The 23,041-nt window shown below is 45.5% G+C and overlaps 1 protein-coding gene across 1 annotated transcript in view; it reads right to left on the minus strand.

Moving 5' to 3' along the window:
• DOCK2 (dedicator of cytokinesis 2) overlaps positions 1–17,477 on the minus strand; it is a 556,464-nt gene extending 538,987 nt beyond the window's left edge. Inside the window, exons 1-2 of the mRNA XM_015429463.1 lie at positions 17,426–17,477; positions 2,192–2,275 (exon numbers count right to left, since the gene is read on the minus strand). Coding sequence (XP_015284949.1) covers positions 2,192–2,275; positions 17,426–17,465 — 124 coding nt within the window. The 5' untranslated portion in view covers positions 17,466–17,477. The remainder of the gene's footprint in view (positions 1–2,191; positions 2,276–17,425) is intronic.
• Positions 17,478–23,041: the final 5,564 nt, after the last annotated feature.

Genomic DNA, 23,041 nt, shown 5'->3' on the forward strand with positions numbered 1-23,041 from the left:
CGGGGAAGGGGGGAAGAGGAGATCGGCGAGGCCCGGCAGCTGACAGCCATTCGGGCCTCGGCGCAGGGGGGGTGGGGTGGAGGAGACCGGGGGAGGCTTACCTGCTGCTGCTGCTGCCTCCTCCTCCTGCTCTGTATGGAGCTCTTCCCCCACCCCCGCGAGTATCGCGGGTCCCCTTACTTGTCAATTCTTATTGCAACTTGCCATATACACATGAATCTGCCTTTTTACACAGCCTGCCTATATACTAGTCTGTGATTCTGGTAGATTTGTGCTCACATTTAATAAAGAGATATTGTTTATATATAACACTTCTGATAGGTTCAAAATGACTTTGCAGTGTTTCTAATAATTGCTAGGAATCTTCCCTGTCTGCTGCTGGTATATCTAGATGCTGCTAGAATGAATAATATTCCTTTGCCATTGCAGTCAATGAAGTTCCAAGTCTGCCTTCTTTGTTCTTGCCTTCTAACTTCATAATACTTCTACTGTGCCTTGAAAAACATCCAGTTATTGAAAATATCATCCTTTATGTCAAGGGACCAGAATTAGGCTGGTTACCATTGCTGGAATATCCACTTGTTCCTCTGTCAGGGGTGGCATAAAATGTAATGCCAGATACTGGAGATATAAACTTTATAAAGGCCACAGTAATGACACTATTTTTTACTCAAAATATAAACATGCTTCAAAGACAATCAATTTTGATATATAGACCTTCCGAGACCTTCCAGGAAAATAAACTAAACGTAAAGTCTTCAGGGTGCAGGCAGAAAATTACCCAACTTAATCAGAGCAATTCAGTTTTTACCTCAACCCTCTCAATACCATGGAAGGACAAGAACTGAAGCCACCAGATCACATGTTTCCAGTTGTTCTTATTATGTGAAGGGCTGCTCTGTTTCACACAAGAGGAGCGAGGGGTGTCCCCTTTGTGGAGGGGAAAAATACATCATCTTCTTGCTCAGCCAGTTTAGTGCAGTGGTTAAGCATGGTGGACTGTAATCTGGAGAACTGGGTTTGATTCCCCACTCCTCCACATGCAGCCAGCTGGGTGACCTTGGGACAGTCATAAGTTCTTTCAGAGTTGTTCGCTCAAGGGCAGTCGGTTCGCGAGAGAGCTCTCTCAGCCTCATCTACCTCACAGGGTGTCTGTTGTGGGGAGGGGAAGGGAAAGGAGCCTGCAAGCTGCTCTGAGATTCCAAGTGAAGGGTGGGGTATAAACCCAACTCTTCTTCTTTGTTAAGAATACTGTGTTGAGCAAGAAGAGAATGTATTTTTGTTCCTAACTTCTTGTTGATTGAGACTCTGCTCGAGGGCAAGCTTTGCATTGGGGGAAGAGGAGGAATGATCCTCTTTTCTAGTGTCACAATCCAAGCTGGAGCAGCCTGGGTGCCTCTGCGACATCTGATGTGCACAGAGACATGTCAAGAGCTTGCCCTTGGATGCTGAAGCAGCTCCTCCCAAGTCATTGGCTCTAGGGTGTCCCTGATTTTGTGGAGGGGGGGAAAGTTACAGAAAAAATGCATTCTCTTCTTGCTCAGCACAGTTAGAATATTGTGCTGAGCAAGAAGAGAATGTATTTTTCCCTAACTTTGCTCTTTTTGATTGAGACTTGCTCAAGGGTCAGCTTTGCATTGGGGGGAAAGGGGAAACAATCCTCTTTTGCAGCGTCACAATCCAAGCCAGGCAGGCCAAGCATCCCCGCAGCCCATTCCTCCTCTCCCCCAATGCATTAACTTCATTAACTCAGGGTTTATTACAAGCAACTGTAGAACAAACTAGCAACAAGCTTAACTCCTTCCTTAGTACTCTGACCAGAAGCTGCATATCCATTTCCTTGCTGACTAGATACAGCCTTTGTTGTGGCTCCATTAGTTGGTCAGGATAACTGCCAATTCTAACAAAAAGCAGCAGATGAGGGGGAATTGGGAAAGGTAGGTGGGAAAAACATAAGCAGGAAACATGGAGATAGCATGGGGAAGAGAACCAGTGGAGGGAGTCCTTGTGGAGTCCCCACTTGTTTGCTACTAATAAGCAGATATTGTGGCCACACATTTCAAGAAGACAGTAATGAAAGAGCTGCCAGAGGAAACCTTCCTTTGTAGTGTGTTCAGAGGGATGATACAGGACAACTTTTACTACATTATGACCAACAAAGACAACTGTTTTGTTAACATTAGTTTCTTACCTTCAGAGCGTTCCAAAATATGGACTACATCACCAATATGCAGAGACAACTGTGGCACTTGTGTAGCACTGAAATTATATATTGCTGTGAAAATACAGGGAAGAAAAAACCTTTGTCAGTTTCAAACATATAGTATTTAAGCTCAGCACTGGTGCAGAACTGATAACTTTAGACAGAGCTCAGAATTAACTGATAGCTATGTTTTGAGTCACAGCACTACATTATTCTATTTAGTTTTAATTGGAAAGTCACACCTGAAAAATCAAACTTAGGAAAGAAGAAGAGATTGGATTTATACCCCGTCCTTCACTACCCAAAGATGTCTCAGAGCGGCTTACAAACTCCTTTCCCTTCCCCTCCCCACAACAGACACCCTGTGAGGTAGGTGGGGCTGAGAGAACTCTGACAGAAACTGCTGTTTTTCAAGAACAGCTCTTATCAGAAATACGGCTTGCCCAAGGTCATCCAGCCATGTGCAAGTGGAGGAGTGGGGAATCAAAACCTATTCTCCCAGATTAGAGTCCGTGCACTTAACCACTACACCAAACTGGCTTTCACCAAACTGGTATGTGACGAACTTGAAAGAAAAAGTTGGATGTGGCAATTTTTCTGGACTTTTTTTTCCTGCTCAGGCACCACAGCTAGATTTCAGGGGTCTTGGACCTTTTACAGCAGACTGCTCCTGCCAAATACTATTTCGAGACTAAAAGGCTATATTTGAAGCCAATCTTCTGAACATTTTCAGTCAATAAACTAAGACGGCAGGATGAGAATTAGTCTTATGCCCTAGTGGGAGCAAGGTTTTCAATCTTAAATAAATTGGCTTGTGCTGAACTACTTTCAAGAGTCAATATACTTTCGCCCTGAACACACATTTAATAGATTCAAATTGTTCAGCATTTTCTTCTCGTCCTCCTACTTCACTGTAATTCAGAAGTCAATTCTGGTGGCATTATTTCCAGTGCTTTTGACAATATACAGCGAAAGTCACAGCTGGCTCAGGATAAACCAAAACAACACACCACCCAACACACCACCCAACAACTACAGTTTCATAGCAACAACAATAAGCAAAGTCGTTGTGCATTTTGTTTCTCACAACTACCATCTTTAATTGTGTATGTGTGTTTATGCCTATATCTATAATAAGAAGCACTGCTATCCCCACCCCTGCATCCTGAAACTGAGGTTGAATCTGCATTTGCATTTTTAAATCAGTTTCGTGCTGCTGTGATGCCATCTTTCTCTATGCTTGTTTGAGTGTTGTTTGGAGAAGATTCTTTTAAAGCAGTGCAGAGGTACAATGACAGTGGAGCCACCAGGAAAGTGCAATAAACATATGCGGACGTGCAAAAGTATGCTAGCACTGCTGAGGTGTGAAAACAACACCAAATGTAGACGCTTTTTTGAAGACGGAGTCAGAAGGCTGGGACACTGGTGGGAAAGACAAATGCAGATTCGACCTGAGTCTCTAAGGAAGGTTACAAATAGATTTTAAAACAGTATAAAATACTAGAAACAACATTTTCAACTGGCAACCAGCCAAAAGCAATCTCCAATTTCCAAATACATCAAATATTATAATCACAGGGAACAGTAAACACATACAATTGCTAATAGCATAAACAAAGCATAAACATTTGGGGGACCTTATAGGGCTGCCAACTCTGGGTTGGCAATTCCTGGAGATTTCTGGGTATAGCCTGTGAAGAACAGGGTTTGGGAAGCTCAGCAAGGTAAAATACCATTGAACCAGGGTGGCGTAGTGGTTAAGAGTGCCAGACTAGCATCTGAAAGAACCTCCACTCTGCCATGGAAGCTCACTAGGTGACCTTGGGCTCTCTCAGCCAAACCTACTTCACAGGGTTGTTGTGATGATAAAATGGAGGACAGAAAAATCATGTTAGCTGCTTGGGTCTCCACTGGGGAAAAATACAGGGTATAAATAAAGTAAATAAAACATTGAGTCCACCCTCCAAAGCAGCCAAGCCCAAGCGAGCCTGATCTTGTCAGATCTCAGAGGCTAAGCAGGGTTGGCCTCGGTCAGTATTTGGATGGGAGACCACCAGAAAATACCAGGGTTACAGCACAGAGGCAGGCAATGGCAAACCACCTCTGAACATCTCTTGCCTTCAAAACCATATGGGGTCACCATAAATCAGCTGCAACTTGATGGCAAAATCAAAACAAAACTGATCTCTGCAGTCTAGAGAGCAGTTGTAATTTTGGAATTCTCCAGGCCCCACCTGGAGGTTGGCAATCCTAGGAGCCTAATACAAATTTCTAACAGTTCCTCTCCAACACGCATACCACAACCTCATCCCATACATATATACAATCTCACGAGTTGTGATATCAGAGTTTCTGTTATAACCCTGAAATTGTATTGTTACAATTTCTTAAATTATGCTATGGTCCACACTGGGATTTTTCTACCATGCCTCAAAAACACACATCCCACTTGCCCCATGTTTGTTTAACATATCACCAAGCTATAAGAAGAATCTAGCTACGGTGCTGATTATTTTGCAATATGGTTGGTATCAATGTATGGGGGCAAATGTTCCATAAATAAATGAATTCACTTCAAAAAAGTATTTTTCTTGTCTTCTTCATTGAAAAAACATGAATTGCCTTCCCAAAGTCCTCTTGTAAAATCACTCTTGATACACAAAATAGGTAAGTACTTTAATTCCCCCCCATATTAGAACACATGCAGTTTTTTTATGAAAACTTGTTAGCCTAATTGCTTTTAATAATTAATAAAGATGGGGAATTATGATTATTGATGTGCAATTGGCATCTAAGGGAGCAAAGCCTATGTATACAGAAGTCCCACCTTTTCCAGTAAACCAGAAATAAACGCAGAAGCCACGTCTCAAAGAAATGGTTTCTTTACTGGGATGTTTTCAAGCATACAGTAAAACACAATCACACACACAGTTATTCAGTCCTAAGAAATACAGATAGAAAGGGATAGTGACATTCAGATGAGCAGGAGAATCGTTGAGAGGTGATAAGTACCTGTCCTCGGCGAGATGAAACAATCCACAGAAAAATAAGGGAGACTACGAGGGAAAAATGGGATCATATCCTGAGCCAGCAGAATACGTGGAAAGACTCTTGGGCAGCTACTCCAGAGTCAACAAGATAGGGCAAGGTTAGGTATAGAGGCAGAGAGAGAGAGAGCGCATGGCTGGTCCTGCTCTTTTATACACTACTAGCAGTAAAGCCCGTTGTGAAAGCAATACAACGAGATCTAGAAAGAGGCTCTGGGGCAGTGCTCTGGCTTTGGGCAAACAGTGTTAATTTGCTGTGGTGACCTCAGCAGGGTATAATGACGGAGTCCACTGTTTTCTCCAGAGGAACTGATCTCTGCTACCTGAAGAGCAGTTGTAATTGTGAGTGATCTGTAGCCCTCACCTGGAGATTGGCAGCAATTGTTACCCAGGACAAAGTGGCTGGTTTGGAGGGTGTAGTCTATGGCATTCTACCTGTCTGAGGTCCCACCCCTCTGCAAACCCCACCCTCTCCAGGCTCCACCCCTCAAATCCCCAGGAATTTGTCAGCATGTAGTTGGCAACCCCATCTCCTTCCCAGCTAGCCACCAACCTACCATTATCTGCCCCTTTGACTTCAGCTGACTTCTGCCCTCCCTTCTGCAGAGCAGTTGTAATACTGAGTGCTCTCCAGCCCTCACCTGGAGATTGGCAACAATGGTTCCCTATGTGAGACTGACTGGTTTGGAGGGTGGAGTCTATGGCAGTGTACCTGTCTGAGGTCCCACCCCTCCTCAAACCTCACCCTCTTCAGGCTCCATCCCTCAAATCTCCAGGAATTTCCCATCTGGAGTTGGCAACCCTATCAGGACTGGCCCCAATGTGTTTTCTCCCAAAGGCCAAAGTAGGTGACAGGACCAAGCTTAGTTGCCTACCAACAGGCACTGAGGGGAATGTAGGGTTGCCAGCTCTAAGGAGGGAAATACCTGGAGGTTTGGGGGGTGGATTCTGTAGAGGGCAGCATTGGGCGGAGCGGAAGGACTCAGCAGGTATAATGTCATAGGGTCTACCCTCCAAAGCAGCCATTTTCTCCAGGGGAAACTGATCTCTGTCATCTGGAAATCAATTGTAGCAGTGGGAGATCTCCAGGTCCCACCTGGAGATTGGCAACCCTAGGGGAAAGTCAGCTGCACAGCAGGGGGTTGAAGAGAATGGTTTGATGGCTGCTGGGCCAAGATTGGCAACAATAGTTCCCCAGGAGCCCCATCGTAAATGCACCAAACAATTCCTAAAGATTTTCCAAAACACTACTCTGTTTTGGGCTCCTGGGGAACTTTGTCTGCCTAGGGAAAGGGCAGCTGACATCATTCTCCTCTCCCCTATGAAGTATGTTATGCAACTGAAAATCCCAACTGCCTTGCGGGGGAGGGGGTGAGTTTGAGGTGTGGAATGGAGTGAAGTCCAATCAGCTTCTGTATGCAAATGACCTTGGAACGCTGGGCGGGACTGCACAAAGCAGCCAGTCAACCCAGCCAGTGTCTTCTGAGTGGCAGTTCTTCCGGCCAAACACTAAAGGCGGGCATTTTAGAATTTTGGTGCCCACTACTCAATTATAATAAGGGAGAGATTGGGGCCTGGGGGTGGGCTTCACTGGCCACTTCCCTTGTTCAGTCCCACTTCCCTTGGCCAGTCCCAGGAAGTGGCTTACCAAAAATCAGTAACATGAGGGTGGTGGGGCTTAATGGTTGGGCAGTATTAGTTTCTATTTACTCTTAACAGTGGCACCTTTGAGAACAATAGCTGAGGCGGCCAGAGTCATTGTCACTGATGGTCCGTTGATGGCTCCAGTTGATGGGTTAAGCTGGTACATGTCAGTCCTCTAATCCTCTCATGGATGTGGATCCTTCATCATGCTGGATTGCTTACGTGAAATGTTAGGCAAAGGTGGGGGGGAGGTGCCTGCGTGTCAGAGAAGATGCTGGCTCATGGAGTCTCTTGTTCAAGATCTCTGGTCTCATGGCTTGGCATGGTGTCCATTTAAACAGCAAACAGTTACTGGCTTTGCTGTGATTCATGTGGCTAGGGAGCTTAGTTCTCTTCCTGCTGTGCTGCAGGTAAGAGGTGGCAGGTAACCCCAGGAACCATTGGCACATCATCTCAGGAGAAGATGTTCCTTTGCTGGGTGCATGTCTGCAGCTGGCATCAGATTAGGGTCACCAAACAGTCCATTCCCTTTTGCACATTTACTGCACAGTCCAGTTATTATGGAGTTCATAAGTCCAAAGGAACGCTATAAGCGCCTTGCAGGGCAACAAGCTAACCTGATGAAACTCCTTTCAGCTTCTGCCACAGTTCACTGGCAGTGTTCAAACAATTCATATGGCTATGTATATTTCACTGAAAATTAGTTGCAGGTGTTTTTGCAAATCTCATTTAGTAATTTAGTAAGTAGTACATAGTTCTTTTTCAAATATGCAGTATGAGTCCAGTGGCACCTTTAAGACCAACAAAGTTTTATTCTGGGTAGAATCTTTTGTGTGAAGTTCTGAAGAAGTGTGCATGTACATATAAGCTTATACTCAAAATAAAACTTTGTTGGTCTTAAAGATGCTACTGGACTCAAACTTTGTTCTGCTGCTTCAGATCAACACAGCTACCCTGAATCTGTTTTCCAAATATAGACATTAATATTTTTTTCCAGATGGAACAGTTCATTAAAAAAAATCTCAGAAAGATCTGTAGGACACTTGTGAAGTAGGAGTAGGCATTTAAAACTTTAAGTTCTCACTAGCATTTAAAAGCATTGGACTGGAGTTGCATAATGCATCTAATAGTTTTTCCCCCCATTATCAATTGCCGAGGACACAGTCTCTACAGTGAAATAATCAGCCGTCTATGAAATGTTGGCAGGAAAAAGGACTGTGCAGACTTTTTTGGGTGGCCACTGGAACATTGCAATTTTGCTACTGAGAGGACCCTTACTCTCATGGCCATCCATATTTCAGACCATGAGACAACATGTCTAGATTTGTGCAAACACATTGGCCCTTTTCACATTACCATTCTAAACCAGATGTTGTTCATTGTTGGCCTAATTTTGAGTAAAGTGATACAGGGATGGGGCTTTCATACACTGAATTTCCTTCTGTTAATCAGCCGTCTCTGCAGTGCTATGGTAATTTCAAACAGTGTCATTTCCCCCCCACACTTTTTCACAACACGATCTTTCTTGGACTTGTTTTTAACATTAAGGCGAGTGCTAAACCATTAAGTGCTATAGTGGCGCCATTGAGGTGCATTGGAGTCAGTGCATCTAAATAGTGCCACTATAGTACTCGTCTTAGAATGTTAACAAAAAAGTCCAAGGAAGATCATGTGGTGAAAGAAGGAAGAGGAGGAGGAGATTGGAGTTATGCCCCGCCCTTCACTCGGGGTCACAGAGTGGCTTACAAACTCCTTTCCCTTCCCCTCCCCACAACAGACACCCTGTGAAGTAGGTGGGGCTGAGAGAACTCTGGCAGAAACTGTTCTTTTCCAGAACACCTCTGACAGAACTATGGCTTGCCCAAGGTCATCCAGCAGCTGCGAGTGGAGGAGTGGGGAATCAAACCCGGTTCTCCCAGATTAGAGTCTGCACACTTAACCACTACACCAAACTGGGCAAGGATAAAAAAGGGCAGGGATAAAAATGGCAACGTAGGAAGCGCTATGGATATTTTAAACAGCACACCACAAAGATTCAGAAGCACAACAAAGGGGTTGAAAACACAAAAAAGCAGTTTCCCTCAAAAGCTGCTCAACCACGCTTTGCTAACCCAACACAAGTGGATTTATATGAACAAGGTAATAAATTCTACTAGCAACCAGTTACTAAAATGGGTCTGTCTGAAATGACAGGAAAAAATCCATTAGCAACTAGTTACTAAAATGGAATACAAAGGCAGTCTGAAAAGGGTCAATATTTGGGTGTCTGCCTTTAACAGCAGAAATATTCACAAGCTTCACTTGATAAGGACTATAGCTGCCTATCTGTTGGCAAAAGAAAGAGAGCTGAGTGCCATCTGCATTTTGATAATAACAAAGCCCAAATCTCCAGATTACCTTCCCAAGCTATTTTATATAGATATTAACTGGTACAGGGGACAATATGGAACCTTATGGAATTCCACAAACTAAAAGCCACAGGATGGAGCAAAAATCCGTCTAACACCACCTTCCAGAACCACCATTCAAGAAGAAGCAAAATCAGCACAAAAATATAATTCAAACCAAACTGTTACCACCAATGGCCTGCCTCAATGTTTGGGGAAATTAGCTAGGCAGCAGGCGAGGCCAGAGGGGTAGCAGAGATCACACACCAGTTTATACCAAGGTCCAGTACAGTTGGAAGATTCCAGATTTGAAGAGTAAATTAAATAGTTTTTATTTAAGAATATCCCTAATTACTACAAGCACAGTAAGCATTCAAAAAAAAGCAAGTGATACAGAACTAAGAAAGCAGAGGTGATTGATAGCGAGTAGAAGGGTCATTTATGGGGTGATACCACCTGGCCAGATGTGCAGAGGTCCTTGAAGATAATAGTGCCAATGGCTGGTGCTACGGGAAAGCCCCAAGAAGAGACTCTGTGGGTGTACTCAAAAATATAGGCACCGTCCTGAGTGCACACCTTGATGGCCATGTGTGTGGATGGATGTAGACATTGGAATACATTGCAGACCAATAGGAGGTCTTGAGGGGCTTGTCTCAGGTGAAGACAAAAGATTACCTGGACCAATGAGGGGACCCATGGGGTGCGGCATCAGGAGGGGTGTGACCAATGAGGTTTCAGAGGGGCAGAGTCTTGATTCACAATAGCATTGATGGGATTAGCCAGGTGCTGGGTGGCTCTAGTGGAACTAGTTGAATGGGTTTGATGACCACTGATGATCCTGCCAAGGCAGGTTGAATAGGTTTCTAAGTTTATACAAAAGGTGGGAGATGGGTCCCTAATTAACATCAGGAAAGATCACTAAACATTTGAATGTATGATTGGTTCGTCTCGGTATCCTGAGGAATAGAGCAGGAAAGACAGTTTTGGAGACAAAGGAGTCTCACATAGACAAAGGTGCACACAAAAGGGCTAGGTGAACTTCTGGGGACAGAAGGCCTATTCACTAGGTGGCCTCTGAATAGCCTTTAGAAATGTAGATACTTTACCTGGTGGAACCCACTGTCATTCCAAAAACATAACTGTGGAGGTGGTGGTTGGAGGTAGCCTTGGAGGGCTGCCTTGTGTCACCTGAAATTAAACCCTTTTTCCAGAGCTTTGGCTTGCTCTGTGTTTCAAGCCAGTAGTGCATTCCTTGGCCTGACTTTGTGGGTTTCTGGTTCAGGTTAGAAGTGGGGTGCCCTGCTATTTAGGGCTACCCACGAGTAAGGTAGTGCTTCTGAGCTAAAACCCACTCAGGTAGTCTAAGAAGATACTATAGTTAATGGTACAAAAAGATCCAGAAGAACTAAACAGGCCACACTACTCCTGTTCATCTCTCAAAATACATCAACCACAACAAAGGACCATAAAGGCAGCCTGTGTTCCAAAACCCAGGTGGAAATCAGATTGTAACAGAGTAAAATAATTAGTATCATCCAGGAGCTGTATTGCCACCTTTTGATTGAGCACTTTACCTAGAAGTTTGATATTGGTTACCAGATGGAAGAGTAGACCAATGGAAAGCTTCTTAAGTAACAGCCTTTACATATCCTCTTTTCAACTGGCTGGAGACCTCATCTCTCTTAAAGAGGCATTTATAACCTCTCATGACCACTCATTCACTCCCTGGCAGCTCTAATCAGCCAAGCCAGACAAGAGCTGAGATACACATGGTAGATCACACTGTCCAAGCATCCTGTTCATATCCTCAAGCTGAACAAGCCTAAATATATTCAACACAATGACAAATGAAACCTCTACATATAATTGGATCACTATATGTAGTGTCCATCTTGGAACAAATGTGAGTGATTTTTTCCCTTGCAAAATGCCTTGCAAATTAATAATATCAAGAAAACCATAATTAATTAAGCACAATTAATCAGATCAAGCAAACCTCCAAATCCCTATCTAGGCCCACATGCAACAAGCATCAATCCATTCTGAAAGAATCAGGAACAATTATCAACCCATTCCGAATGTCTTTCTGTAGATCCTACTGTGTCAGTGAAGTGTGCTTTCTTTGCTCCCATCACTATGGAATAGATTTAAACATGGACACTGGAATAGACCTGATCACATTCACCATGAGGGTTCTGCCACCACTGTAGCCATCACTGCCATTTCATTTCCCTGAGCTGCTTAATAAAAGCTTAACAACAACAACAACTTTAGTATTCCCAGTAGGACACGAACTGAAGAAAAAAACTGGTAGGGGGAGGGGAAATCCACTGTCGGTGCCTAAGAAATAAATCATAGCAATGCTACGATGAAAACAAATGCCCAGCAGATTTTTGTTCTCAGTGTCAATGGACAGTTTCTCATTTGCCTGTAAATTCCAGTCCCTAAATATAAGTGGCTGCTGAAGAATGGGAGGTCGAATCAGAGAGCCTCTGGGTCTTTACAAATTAGGAAAGGCTGTAGTTCTCTACTTGATAGGAAAGGCTGTAGTTCTCTTCTTGAAAGCTACAAACTTCAAGCCAGTTGTACTTTATCAAAATTTGGTGCTTAGAGGTAAAATATTAGTCTTAAAACCACAATCGAGCTGCTTAATAAGTAAAGGAGCTGTATCCACTGCCCAAATTCATTTATTCCCTGTTGTAGAGACTGACCAAGGCTTCACCAAAACACCAGCCTTTGTGGCAGAACTCCTTTCACAAAAAAGTCATCAGGAAACTGGGTGGATCCAAGTCCAGGGGAGAATCTACTTAATAAGACCCTCAGCCATGTAGAATACACATCGCAAACACATGAAGCTACTGTATACTGAATAATACCACTGGTCTATCAAGATCAGTATCAGCTGCTCTGAATGACAGCAGCTCTTCAGGACTCAAGAAGAGCTCTTTCACATCACATACTACCAGACCCTTTTCAAACCAGAGATATTGGGGGTTAAAGTAGGCACCTTCTACAAGCAAAACAGATTTCTCTACCACTGAGCTATGGCCCCACATTCTATGGTCCCACCCCGTGGTACCAGAAATTCCAGAATCCTCATTAGTTTAAACCTTACTAAACAGTGGTCCATTAAGGACAAATGAACAGTGGCTGCGGTCACACGCAACATTAGCCACGCAAGAGATACGGAAGACAAGCGGAGTTTCCGGTCGCGATCTCACCAGCACATCTGGGGAGCGTAGCGCTTCCGTGGCACAACTGAGGCTTCCTGCCGAAAAAGCGCAGCAAAAAACTAGTACCTTGGAGGTACTAGTTTCCAGAAACTGCGGGGCAAGGGCGGGCGTCTGATCGCGTTTCCGGTGGCATCCGGCGCCCGCCCATGTCCCCTTGCGGAAAAGGGGTTTCCCCCCCCCAAGTCTCCGTGGATGCGCACACGCACCCAACGGAGCATGCGCATTCGTAGTGTACACAAAAAAAGAAAACCAGTTCGCCGCGCCGCGCGCTTCTTCATTGCGCGCAGGCGTGTGTTGTGATCGGCACCTCTCCCTACCCATGGAAGCTCCACAGAACCTCCACAGAACCTCCACAGTAGGTCTGATCGCTTTACTGCATGTTAGTTTGCCCCGGGGCAAACAGCCACACTTCTCCTCTGCAGTTTCCTGCCCGTGTGACAGGGGCCTATGTTGAGCTTGTCTACTATCAGATCACAAACACTTGTTCAGAACAGAATACTAAATGCAAAGTATTCCTTCTGTATCCACCCTATAAAGTGCATGGTTAAGAATTATGTTCTCTGTTCTTCTTCCAGTCATCTTCATTGCCTTGGTAGCAGAGACTTAACATAGAGTTCCCTGTCTACAGTAAGGGTTTCATTCAGGCTAGGGCATTTTAAACAACCTACATTGCAAAAAGCACCCCATTTACATCATAAAAAAGAATATGTAGAACATCTAGGCTGCGGTCACACGCGCCAGTTGAAGTGGAGGGGAAGTGAAGCCATTTCCTCGGTAGGAATTTGACATGCATTTGCAAGATCACACCTCCCTTTGTAGCTGCAGGCGTAGCCCATCACTGTGTGATCAGACACACCTGTGGGTGAGTCTTTGGGGGGGCATTTGTTTCCCATGTGCATAAACAAGGAATTGCACCTCCACACTGAGGGCCCCCTATGGAGTATGCAATGATGTGCATACTGCGAAGAGGGGAGGGGAATGGCACCAAGCTGGGATGGCATGATCAGCCCATCCCGATGGCATGAGAGCGTGCTTGCGTAATCAGACAGAGGAAAGTCCATCTGTGGCCCGTTGGAACCCATTAGAGCTGGACTTTCCCCGGTGCTTTTAACTCCGCTTCTGTGGCAGAGCAGTATGGGTTGCCGAAGACTGCAGGATGCTTCCCAGATGTTGCTGTCTGATTGCTCCCTTTAGATTTGTCAGGCATTCACGCTTGTTGGATCTAAAAGTGCATGTGATCACAGCCCCAGTGGCACAGGTTTGGTGGAACTGCATATTTCTGCATATTTTATTAAGTCACTGGAGTTAGTATTACCACAACAGATACATGGGAGGATTACATTTTGTGGTCACTTCAACTGGAGCCGTAAACCTGTTTTCTATTGATTTGGGCTTTAAATTGGGCTTTAAAAGAAACCATCATAGGAACATACATGCAGTTTGTCCTGCAACATTATTCATTGTACATGTGTTAAGAAAAGAGTTACCAAAGTTCAAAATTCAATTAACATCGACAGAATAACAGGATGACAAAATGATAGTATTCCCTTGCTTGCTGGATGATACCTTTAAAAAAAAAAAAAGAACAAACTTCTAGCATGTTGACATCAAACTAACTGACAAAGGAAGTGGTTTTGTAGGCTTGATGTTTCTAATTGAGTAAGTGGAAATTTATTTTAAATGTTTCCAAATTATTTGAAATGATCAAGACACCATTAAAATATATTATGAAAATTATCAATTATAGAAGCATAAGGAAAAATCCCTATAGAAACACTGTTGGTTTACCAGTTTCAGTTGGATGGCTGTGGTAATCTCTTCTAACAAAAGTAATGAAAAGTCCTGTTCTGTGACTTAATGATTAAGAAATTCAGTTTATGCTTTCGTGGATGAGAACCTACTTCATCAGATGCATCAAATGTTATCCTGAGTTGGCAAGCATATAAAGAGTATGACATTGGAATATGGACATCGGATAGCTAGCTACCTTCTTGATGCATCAGATAAAGCACACTGTAGTTCACAAAAATTTGTATTGTAGTTTGTATTCTTTAAGGTGCTGTAGGACTCTTGATTATGTGACAAGGTATGAAGCAAGAATATTTTCCACATTATGTTCAAAGGCAGACAGGTAAGCCTTAACATGCTAAATACGGAACATTTCCATATGTAGACTCTCAACTGTTTTTATTCAAGGTAAGTAAGCCTCACAAATCGTTTGCATACCTGGAAGATACATATATACACACACATGCACACGCACACACATATATATACATACATACAAATAAACACTAAACTATAAATAGCCATACTTCCTAGAAGTATCTATGAAAACAGTGGTGCACTAAAAGCAGCTTGAGTTCTAGCATACAACTGATGCTTGGACTTGCTATGTACATTGTCAATGATGGGGGGGGGGCTATGTTCTTTACCTGGGTACAGATGCTGGCTTAAATGTCGATGTGAAGACTCTAACTGATTTACACTGTAATGATGGAAGAGCAGTGATAGGAGAGGCCTGTGTGTGTGTTGTAACACCCAAATTACAGCCAATGCACAACTTTCCACCCCTACTGAATGGCATTTTACATTCTATAACTCATCTCAGAAATAAAAATGGTCAAATACCATTTCAATCTATGTATGATAGCAAGATCAAAATTAAGGATTAAATACTTGAAGGGAACTTTACTTCTTGAGGTTGTTAAGATTTCTGCTCCTCTCTGTCACAACTAATAAGAATAGCTGCAATTCGTATGTTCAACTGAGGTAGCCGTGAAAAGTCTAGTAAGGAGTGTGGCGGACGTCTTCACCCTTTATAGGCTGTGTGCCTATGTGCCCATTTGTATTAATTCTCCCTGTATGGGAATAGAGTCAAGAATCACATGAACTAGGCTTCAAGTTCTGTCAGTTGGGCATTCATGAAGTAGGCCCACTGCATCCTTAGTTGAATTTAATATAGCTGAGATCTCACAACAACTCTTTGTGATACCTGCTCTTGCAATCCATGTTTATCTTATTGTACTTTAAAATTTCAAAAGGTAGAGATGCTTACAGCAATAACAGAATGATCCAAGTTGAAGAATCTTAACTTTGTTACAAGTTCATTTTGGTAGAATGAGTTTATTGTACAAACAAAATTTTTTGAAATACTTTATGGATTAAAAGAAAACATATTACAAGGTTATCCCTCGTCAGGATAGCCTTTCAAACTAAACTAGCCTTCAAGTTTAAAACTCATGAAGTCTCAGTATCTGTTTGGCAATAACAAAATAAATCGATTTCTTTTCATAAGCTTCTAGTTTTGCTGTTTGAGAACCACAAAAAGTGAAATCAGTGCCACTTGCCAGGGCTAGACAGTACTCAACAACCCCAAGACAGCTCATCAGTCATGTAACAGGAATAAAATATCTTATATTTAAAAATATTTTACCAAATAACCCAAACTATTAGCCAGAAAAAAATTCACAGGATGCTTCAATTATTACCAAACAAGGAACTGTATTCTTTGGTTACTTCACTGGCATAGGATGGGACCTACAGCTGCACCACTGCCTCATGCTGCGGCGGGGGGGGGGAACGGACACCACTGAACTACAGCTCTTTTCCATACTAGTATAAACTCTTGGGAGACTGGATTAATGCTGACATGGGGCAAGAGCCACAGTGTGGGATCTCCCTGCATGGTCCTAGGCTTCTTTTGTGGCAGAGGAAGCAACAGTACTGAATTCTGATGTGGGCCCATACCCACCAGTGATTGCTAGGCCTCAAATGCTTTTCAGGCAGAGGTTTTTACTTGTTCTCAAACAGAAGTCAATATCTCAGTTCATTAGTTTTGCAACAGTAACCATTAAGCCTACTGTGAGAGCTGAAACATTTTGCAATGTTGCCATTTAACTGAAACATCAGGAAACAAAAGTGTTTTGCTTACAGCATTCTTCCTAGAGATTACATCATTAGATGCATCATTTCATACAGCTTCTAACCGATCAAAATGTGTACATTTGCCTTCTTGCCATGAATGCAATTTACACAGGTTTCAAATGGAGGTAAATGATAACATTTATGTTTACTTATTTAGAGATGGAATTTTCACTTGGAAGTCTCCCCACCTCTCTGCTTCATCCTTCAATGCTTACAGTTTGGAAGGGGGTGAAAGCTGATTATGTTAGCACAAAAATTACTCCTGAAATCTCAGCCAAGGAGGACTCTGTACAGCAGGCAGATGAAACAGGCTTAGTACAAGCAGATATAAGTAATTCACATTAAAATTTTCAAGCACCAAGGCCTACAAAGTAGGGTTGCCAGCCTCCAGGTGGAGCCTGGGGATCTCCTGCTTTTACGACTGATCTCCATCTGACAGAGATCAGCTCCCCTGGAGAAAATGGCTGCTTTGAAGGGCGGACTCTATGGCATTGTACCATGCTGAGGCCTCTCCTCTCCCCAAACCCCGCCCTCTCCTGGATCCACCCCCAAAGTCTCCAGGTATTTTCCAACCCAGACCTCGCAACCCTACTAAAAAGTGGGTTGCTGAAAATAAAGGTGCTGCATTTCTTGTAGTGAACAGAGTAGGCAAGACTTCAATTTGCATGATTCCATTGCCTTCCACAAATAAGTTTTCAAAGCTCCAATTTAGTTACCCCATAAGACACTGCATGCTTTGAATTTGAAAGTCAACATCAGCTTAATGATGAAGCTTATTTCTCCTCAGGCTTCTGGGTTACTTTTGTGCAACTAAGCTAAAAGGTCATGGAAAGAAACTACATCATCCAAAGCTACTTTGAAATATATGGATTTAGAATAGGCTTAACAAAACAATGCAACCTAACAATACATTTATCTTCAGGTTTTTCAGTACTTTGACCCAGGAACTGGAAGAGTCCAAAGAAGAGTCTGCAGGATACATACCCACTCCAATTTTCTTATCGGTTTTCTGCCAAGGAGCCATTGCCAACAAGTTCTGTAGGCTGTGGAAACTGTGATTAAGAAGAACTGTGGATCAGGATTGCAGGAAGAATTGATAAAATCCTAGTTGCGTTCAGAGGTGGACGCTGAAGAGTCATAGCAGGTTCGGCTGCCACAACTGTTTCTTGCACTATCTTTGCTCTCAGTCAAGCCCTCAGCTTCCTTCCTCTTTTTCTACACCCTCCGTTCAAGAAGACTCTTATGCTAAATGAAAATAATACTTTCATGTGGAGGAGGGGCAACACGAAATGTGTACCTTGCTAACAGGAGGGACATAGAAGGGCAGTCAGTGAGAGTCTCCTCACGTGCTCAACAGTCAGTAAATTGCTCAGCTCAGGCACCATGTACCATGAGGGAAAGAGGGGGAAGAAGGGCAGTAGCAAAAAGTCTGTACATAATCAGAGAGAGGCAAAGCCTCAAACTAGAGTTAAAACCAAAATAAATCCATTATAAGGTATAAAGTGTTACTTTTATATCCCACCTCAGAACATGATTTACCTGACATCTTTTGTGATGTTTACCAAGGAAAACACATTTAAAAACAACTCAGATATTACAATAATGGCCTTCCTGCTCTACTACCATTACCTACCTGCTACCACTCCTTTCCTCAAAAATGGCTTTTCTGGAAGTGCAAAGACCACTGCAAAAAGGAAAAAGAGAAGAAGCCCAGTTCGTAAGAACTCTGCTTGAGGTTTATAAAGTACTGAGACTGAGGCATAGCGTAGTGATTTCAGCTCATACTTTACTTAGAAAACTAGAGATACAGTAGCCGGCCAGAGGCCCGCTTTAAATACAATTACAAACCACACCCCAACCCCCACCCACACCCATGATTGGATTATTTACAGTGTTATTGCAACCATAGATTCCCTTGAGGATCTGGATGAGCCGATAGGCTGATTCTAGGATCCTCTCCTTCTATTGTCCAAGGATGCGAAGCTAGGTCAGTTCGCCTGGCTATGTGTAAGGGCGACCGCAAGCGTGGTCGCCATTAGAACACAACACCCCTCCCCCCATGGTTCGGACCTTCCCTAGCAAACATAGTCCCTGATGTATGTGGGTCTCTGTCATTCCCGCATTGAGCGGCGTACTTCGGGGGCCAGGGCACTGCTGACCGGTGCCGCTCCTGTATTTTTGGGGGAAGGTGCTGGAGGTTCTGCCGGGTCAGGCGTGCTGTCGGGGTCCAGGCTGCAGGCTGGTTCCAGGTTGCCACCGATGTGTCTCTCTGTCGGAGTGCTGGACTGTAGCGCAGGACTCCTCTGGGCGCCGATAGTTGTCCTCGCTCTCTTTGGGTACCTCTGGAGTCACTGGGAGTGTGCGGCAGCACAGCTGGTCTACATGTCATCGCAGCAGCTGGCCGTCATCACTGGACACTTCTTACGAACATGGCCCCATCACCCGGACTACCTTGGCTGTAACCCAGGCGGGGCCTCGAGCATAATTATGGGCATACACCAGGTCTCCTGGAAAGAACCCCCGGGAAGCTTCCTGCTCCTCTGTGGTCGTGCTGTGTCCCATGAGTAGCTCTGCTGGGCTGCGGCCCATGGTGGAGTGGGGTGTCATTCGCTGGCTAAATAGGAAGGCTGCCATCTTGTAGTCCCAGTCCCCCTGGTCCATGCGATGCAGGGCGTCTTTCGCAGTCCGGACCATGCGCTCGGCTTGGCAGTTGGTGGTGGGGCGAAAAGGAGCCGAGTGGATGTGTCGGATCCCGTAATACTGCATGAACTCCTGGAACTCTGTGGAGGTGAAGGCCGTGCCGTTGTCCATCACTAGGGAGTCCGGTATCCCGTGCATGCTAAAGATCCACCACATTGTGCAGATGGCTGAACAAGACAACGTGGAGGGCACTGGGACCACCTCTAACCACTTGGTGTAGGCATCCACCAAGATAAATAAAATTTGTTCCTGGAAGGGCCCTGCAAAGTCCAGATGGAGCCTAGTCTAGGGTTTGTGCAAAGACTCCCATCGCCATACTGGCGCCCTTGGAGGCTCTGGCCATGACTCCTGGCACGTCTGGCACCACTTCACCTTGTACTCAATTTCACTATCAAGACCCGGCCACAACACATAACTCCGGGCCAGGACTTTCATCCTTACAATTCCTGGGTGATTTTTGTGCAGGGCTGCAATTACTCTATTTCGCAGAGGTGCGAGCACCACTACCCGGCTGCCCCAGAGCAGGCACCCCTTGTGCAATGACAGTTCATCCCTCTGGGACAAGAATGCTGTGAACTCTGGTCTCACCGGACTGGTGGGCCACCCCCTCCCCACCCAGTCCAAGACCCGGGAGAGGATGTGATCCTGGCCGGTGTGCCTCGTGACCTCAGAGACCTGGACCGGGCAGTCGGGCAGGCCCTCCAGCAGGTCGACGAGGTGTGCAGGGGCCGGATCGGGGTCGCAAGATGGCAGGGGGAGATGGCTCAGTGTGTCTGCATGGCCCAACACCTTTCCGGGGCGATGAACCAGCGTATACTGGTATCCGGCTAGAAAGATGACCAGCGGAGTACCCGAGGAGACAGCATTTGCAGGGTCTGGTGGTCCAGGGCCAGGAGGCCCAGCAGTGGCTTGTGGTCCAAGACCACGGTGAAGGGCCGGCCGTACAGGTAGTCATGGAATTTTTTAACACCAGCCACAATCGCCAAGGCCTCTTTGTCAATCTGCGCGTAGTTGCGCTCAGCCGCGGAGAGGGTGCGGGAATAGTACGCAATAGGAACTTCCTCAGCCATTGGCCAGTTTGTGCCCTAGGACCACCCCCACCCCATAAGGGGAGGCATCACAAGCCAGAATCACTGGAAGGGTCTCGTTGAAATGGTCGAGGACCGCTTTGGAGGGCAACAGTTCCTTTACTGCCTTGAAAGCGGCAGCGTGCTTGGGACTCCAGGACCACGGAGTGTTCTTGTCCAGGAGCTGGTGGAGAGGTTTCACAACTGCGGCCTTGTGGGGCAGGAAAGAGTAGAAATTTAAAATTCCCAGGAAGGCCTGCAGTTCGGCTTTGGAGGAGGGGGCAGGAGCATCCGTGATGGCGCAGATCTTGTCTGGCGTGGGGTGGATGCCCTGCGTGTCAACTGCAAACCCCAGAAATTCCACCCGCGGCACCCCCAGGAGACACTTTTCTTGTTTCAACTTTAGCCCTGCATCGTTGAAGCACTTGAGCACCATCCGGAGCCATGTAGCGAAGGTTGCGGAGTCGGGCGCAGTGATCAAAACATTGTCAAAGAACAGTTGGACTCCAGGGATCGCTTTAAGGAGGCAGTCCATCAGATTCTGGAAAATCCCCGAAGCCACACTTACACCAAATTGCAGCCTGCACACTCGGAAAGCGCCCCAGTGGGTGACTATGGTCTGGGCCTCTGCTGTGGCCTCGTCCACCGGCAACTGCTGATATGCTTGGGCCAGGTCCAGTTACCCAAAGATCCGGGCGCCCACTAGTGAGGCCAGAACATGGCTGACAACCGACACCGGGTGGGCATGGTCCTGCTACGCTTTATTTAGTGTGCATTTATAGTCCACGCAAATCCGAACATCACCATTTGGCTTAACTGGGGTGACTATGGGTGTTTCCCACCAGGCGTGCAGTACTGGTTCCAGCACCCCCTGTGCTACCAGGTGATCTAATTCTGCCTTGATCTTGGGCCACAATGCAATGCTTTCATTCTGATGGGCCATACGGTGGGATTTAAATCAAGCACAACTGGGAGCCCGGTGTAGCGGCCGAGTGTGCCATCAAACACCCCCGGAAATTCCTTGCAGACCGCGTTAAAGTCCTGCGGCCACACCTAGTTCACCCCTGTAACTCCAAACCCCAGGGGCCCAAACCAAGAAAGACCCAGTAGGTTCGTAAGCATTCCTTCCATCACCAGCAGGTCTAGCACCCCGTTGAAGTCCTTATATTGGACCTGGAATTTGCCCCATCCCCGGAGAGCCACCGGGTTCTTTTGGAAGTCCCTTAGGGACAGGCCCAGTGTTTTTTTCAGGAGGGGTCCCCCCCTCGGGCAGAGTCTCTGCAGGGTCTCCGCCAAAATGATAGGGAACAAAGACCCAGAGGCCAATTCCATTTTACAGGGGGACCCCTCTATCACCACAGTCACATGCATTTTGTTAGGGGCGTCAGGGGGCAAATAAATTACTTGATGCTGGTGGTGGTTGATGGTCAGGGTGTGAAGGTCTGTCGCTTCCAGGTGTGCGGTAGGCCTCCAGCATGTTCCCCAGGAGCAGAAGACACATGCAAGATGGCCGGCTTTACCACAGGTCCAGCAGATTGCATCACGGAACTGGCAGGAACGGCGCTCATGGTCTTCCCTGCAGCTGGCACATGGCGTAGGGGTGCTGGTCTTGGCAGATGCTTGCGCGGAGGGTCGTGGGGCTGGAGCAGTTGATTTGTGAATGTTGGGCTGAGCCGGGCGTCGGAGCTGGTGAGCTTCCTCGTTGTCTGAGATGTTGGAGTCTTGGGTGGTGATGGCCTGATGTGCAGTGGTGGCCACGCGATCCCGTTGGACTTTCTCAAAAGCGTTGGCAGCCCGGAGTGCCTTGTCGAGCTTGATGTCCTCCAGGCCGACAAGCTTCCTTCGCAGTTTCAGTTCCCGGACCTCCCAGATGAACTGGTTCAGGAGGGCGTCTTCGATGGCCGGGAACTCGCAATTTATTGTTAGCTGACGGATGTTGGCTAAGAAATTTGCAGCTGATTCTCCGGATCTCTGGGTGCGCACAAAGAAGTCCATCCGCATTGCCATTTTGGATGGCTTTGGTGCGAAATGGTCTGTCAGAGCCTTTACCAGTTCATCATAGGCGGCAGCTTCCAGGGTTTTTGGGGTGATGAGGCCCTGGACCAAGCGGATCATGGTGACCCCACATGTGCTTAACGGCCAGGATTTCTTCAAATCAGCATTGTCTGTTCTCTGGATCTTGAAGAAGTGTTTCAGCTGTTCGACCCAGGCTTCCCAGAGTTTGGGATGCGCTGGATCGTAGGTGGAGATTTTATTTTTTGTTTTAAGCCCCCGGAGGGGATTTTTTATTGCATTTTTTATAACACTACAAACTACAACAGAAAATGGGAGGGGGAACTACATTTATAGGATAAAGAAAGATACCCACTACTGACTAAAAACCCAAGAGAGGAGATCATCTCACCAGTTTAACCATACATTTAGTCTTAATCCCATTAATCTTACTATCAACTGAGTCAAGTTTAACATTATCTTTTTCAAATCTAAAGTTTAACTGTCATACAGAAACACCCCAAAGCATCTCACTTCAACATTTTTTAAAGGCACAATTCAGAGTCCTTCAGCCTTTACTTCTCCTTGCCTAGTCTCTTCCGAAGCTTATAAGGACTTTTAGGGGCTGCCACCCCTTTCTCTGATAGAGAGTCCTCCCCGGAGGATGCAGAGTCCAGCTCGCCATTGGACTTACTGTCCTCCCCTTTTTCTCCTTCCTTCCCTGGCCCTCCCATCTGGACTCTTAAAAATTCCCATGCTTTCTTGACAGAGTCAATCTTTTCTTTTTTATCTTTGATTTTGAAGGTTACACATTCTGGAGTTAACCATCTATATCCAATTG

Source organism: Gekko japonicus, unplaced genomic scaffold (genome assembly GCF_001447785.1).
Source record: "Gekko japonicus isolate JY-2015 unplaced genomic scaffold, Gekko_japonicus_V1.1 scaffold212, whole genome shotgun sequence".
In the NCBI taxonomy this organism is placed as follows: domain Eukaryota; kingdom Metazoa; phylum Chordata; class Lepidosauria; order Squamata; family Gekkonidae; genus Gekko; species Gekko japonicus.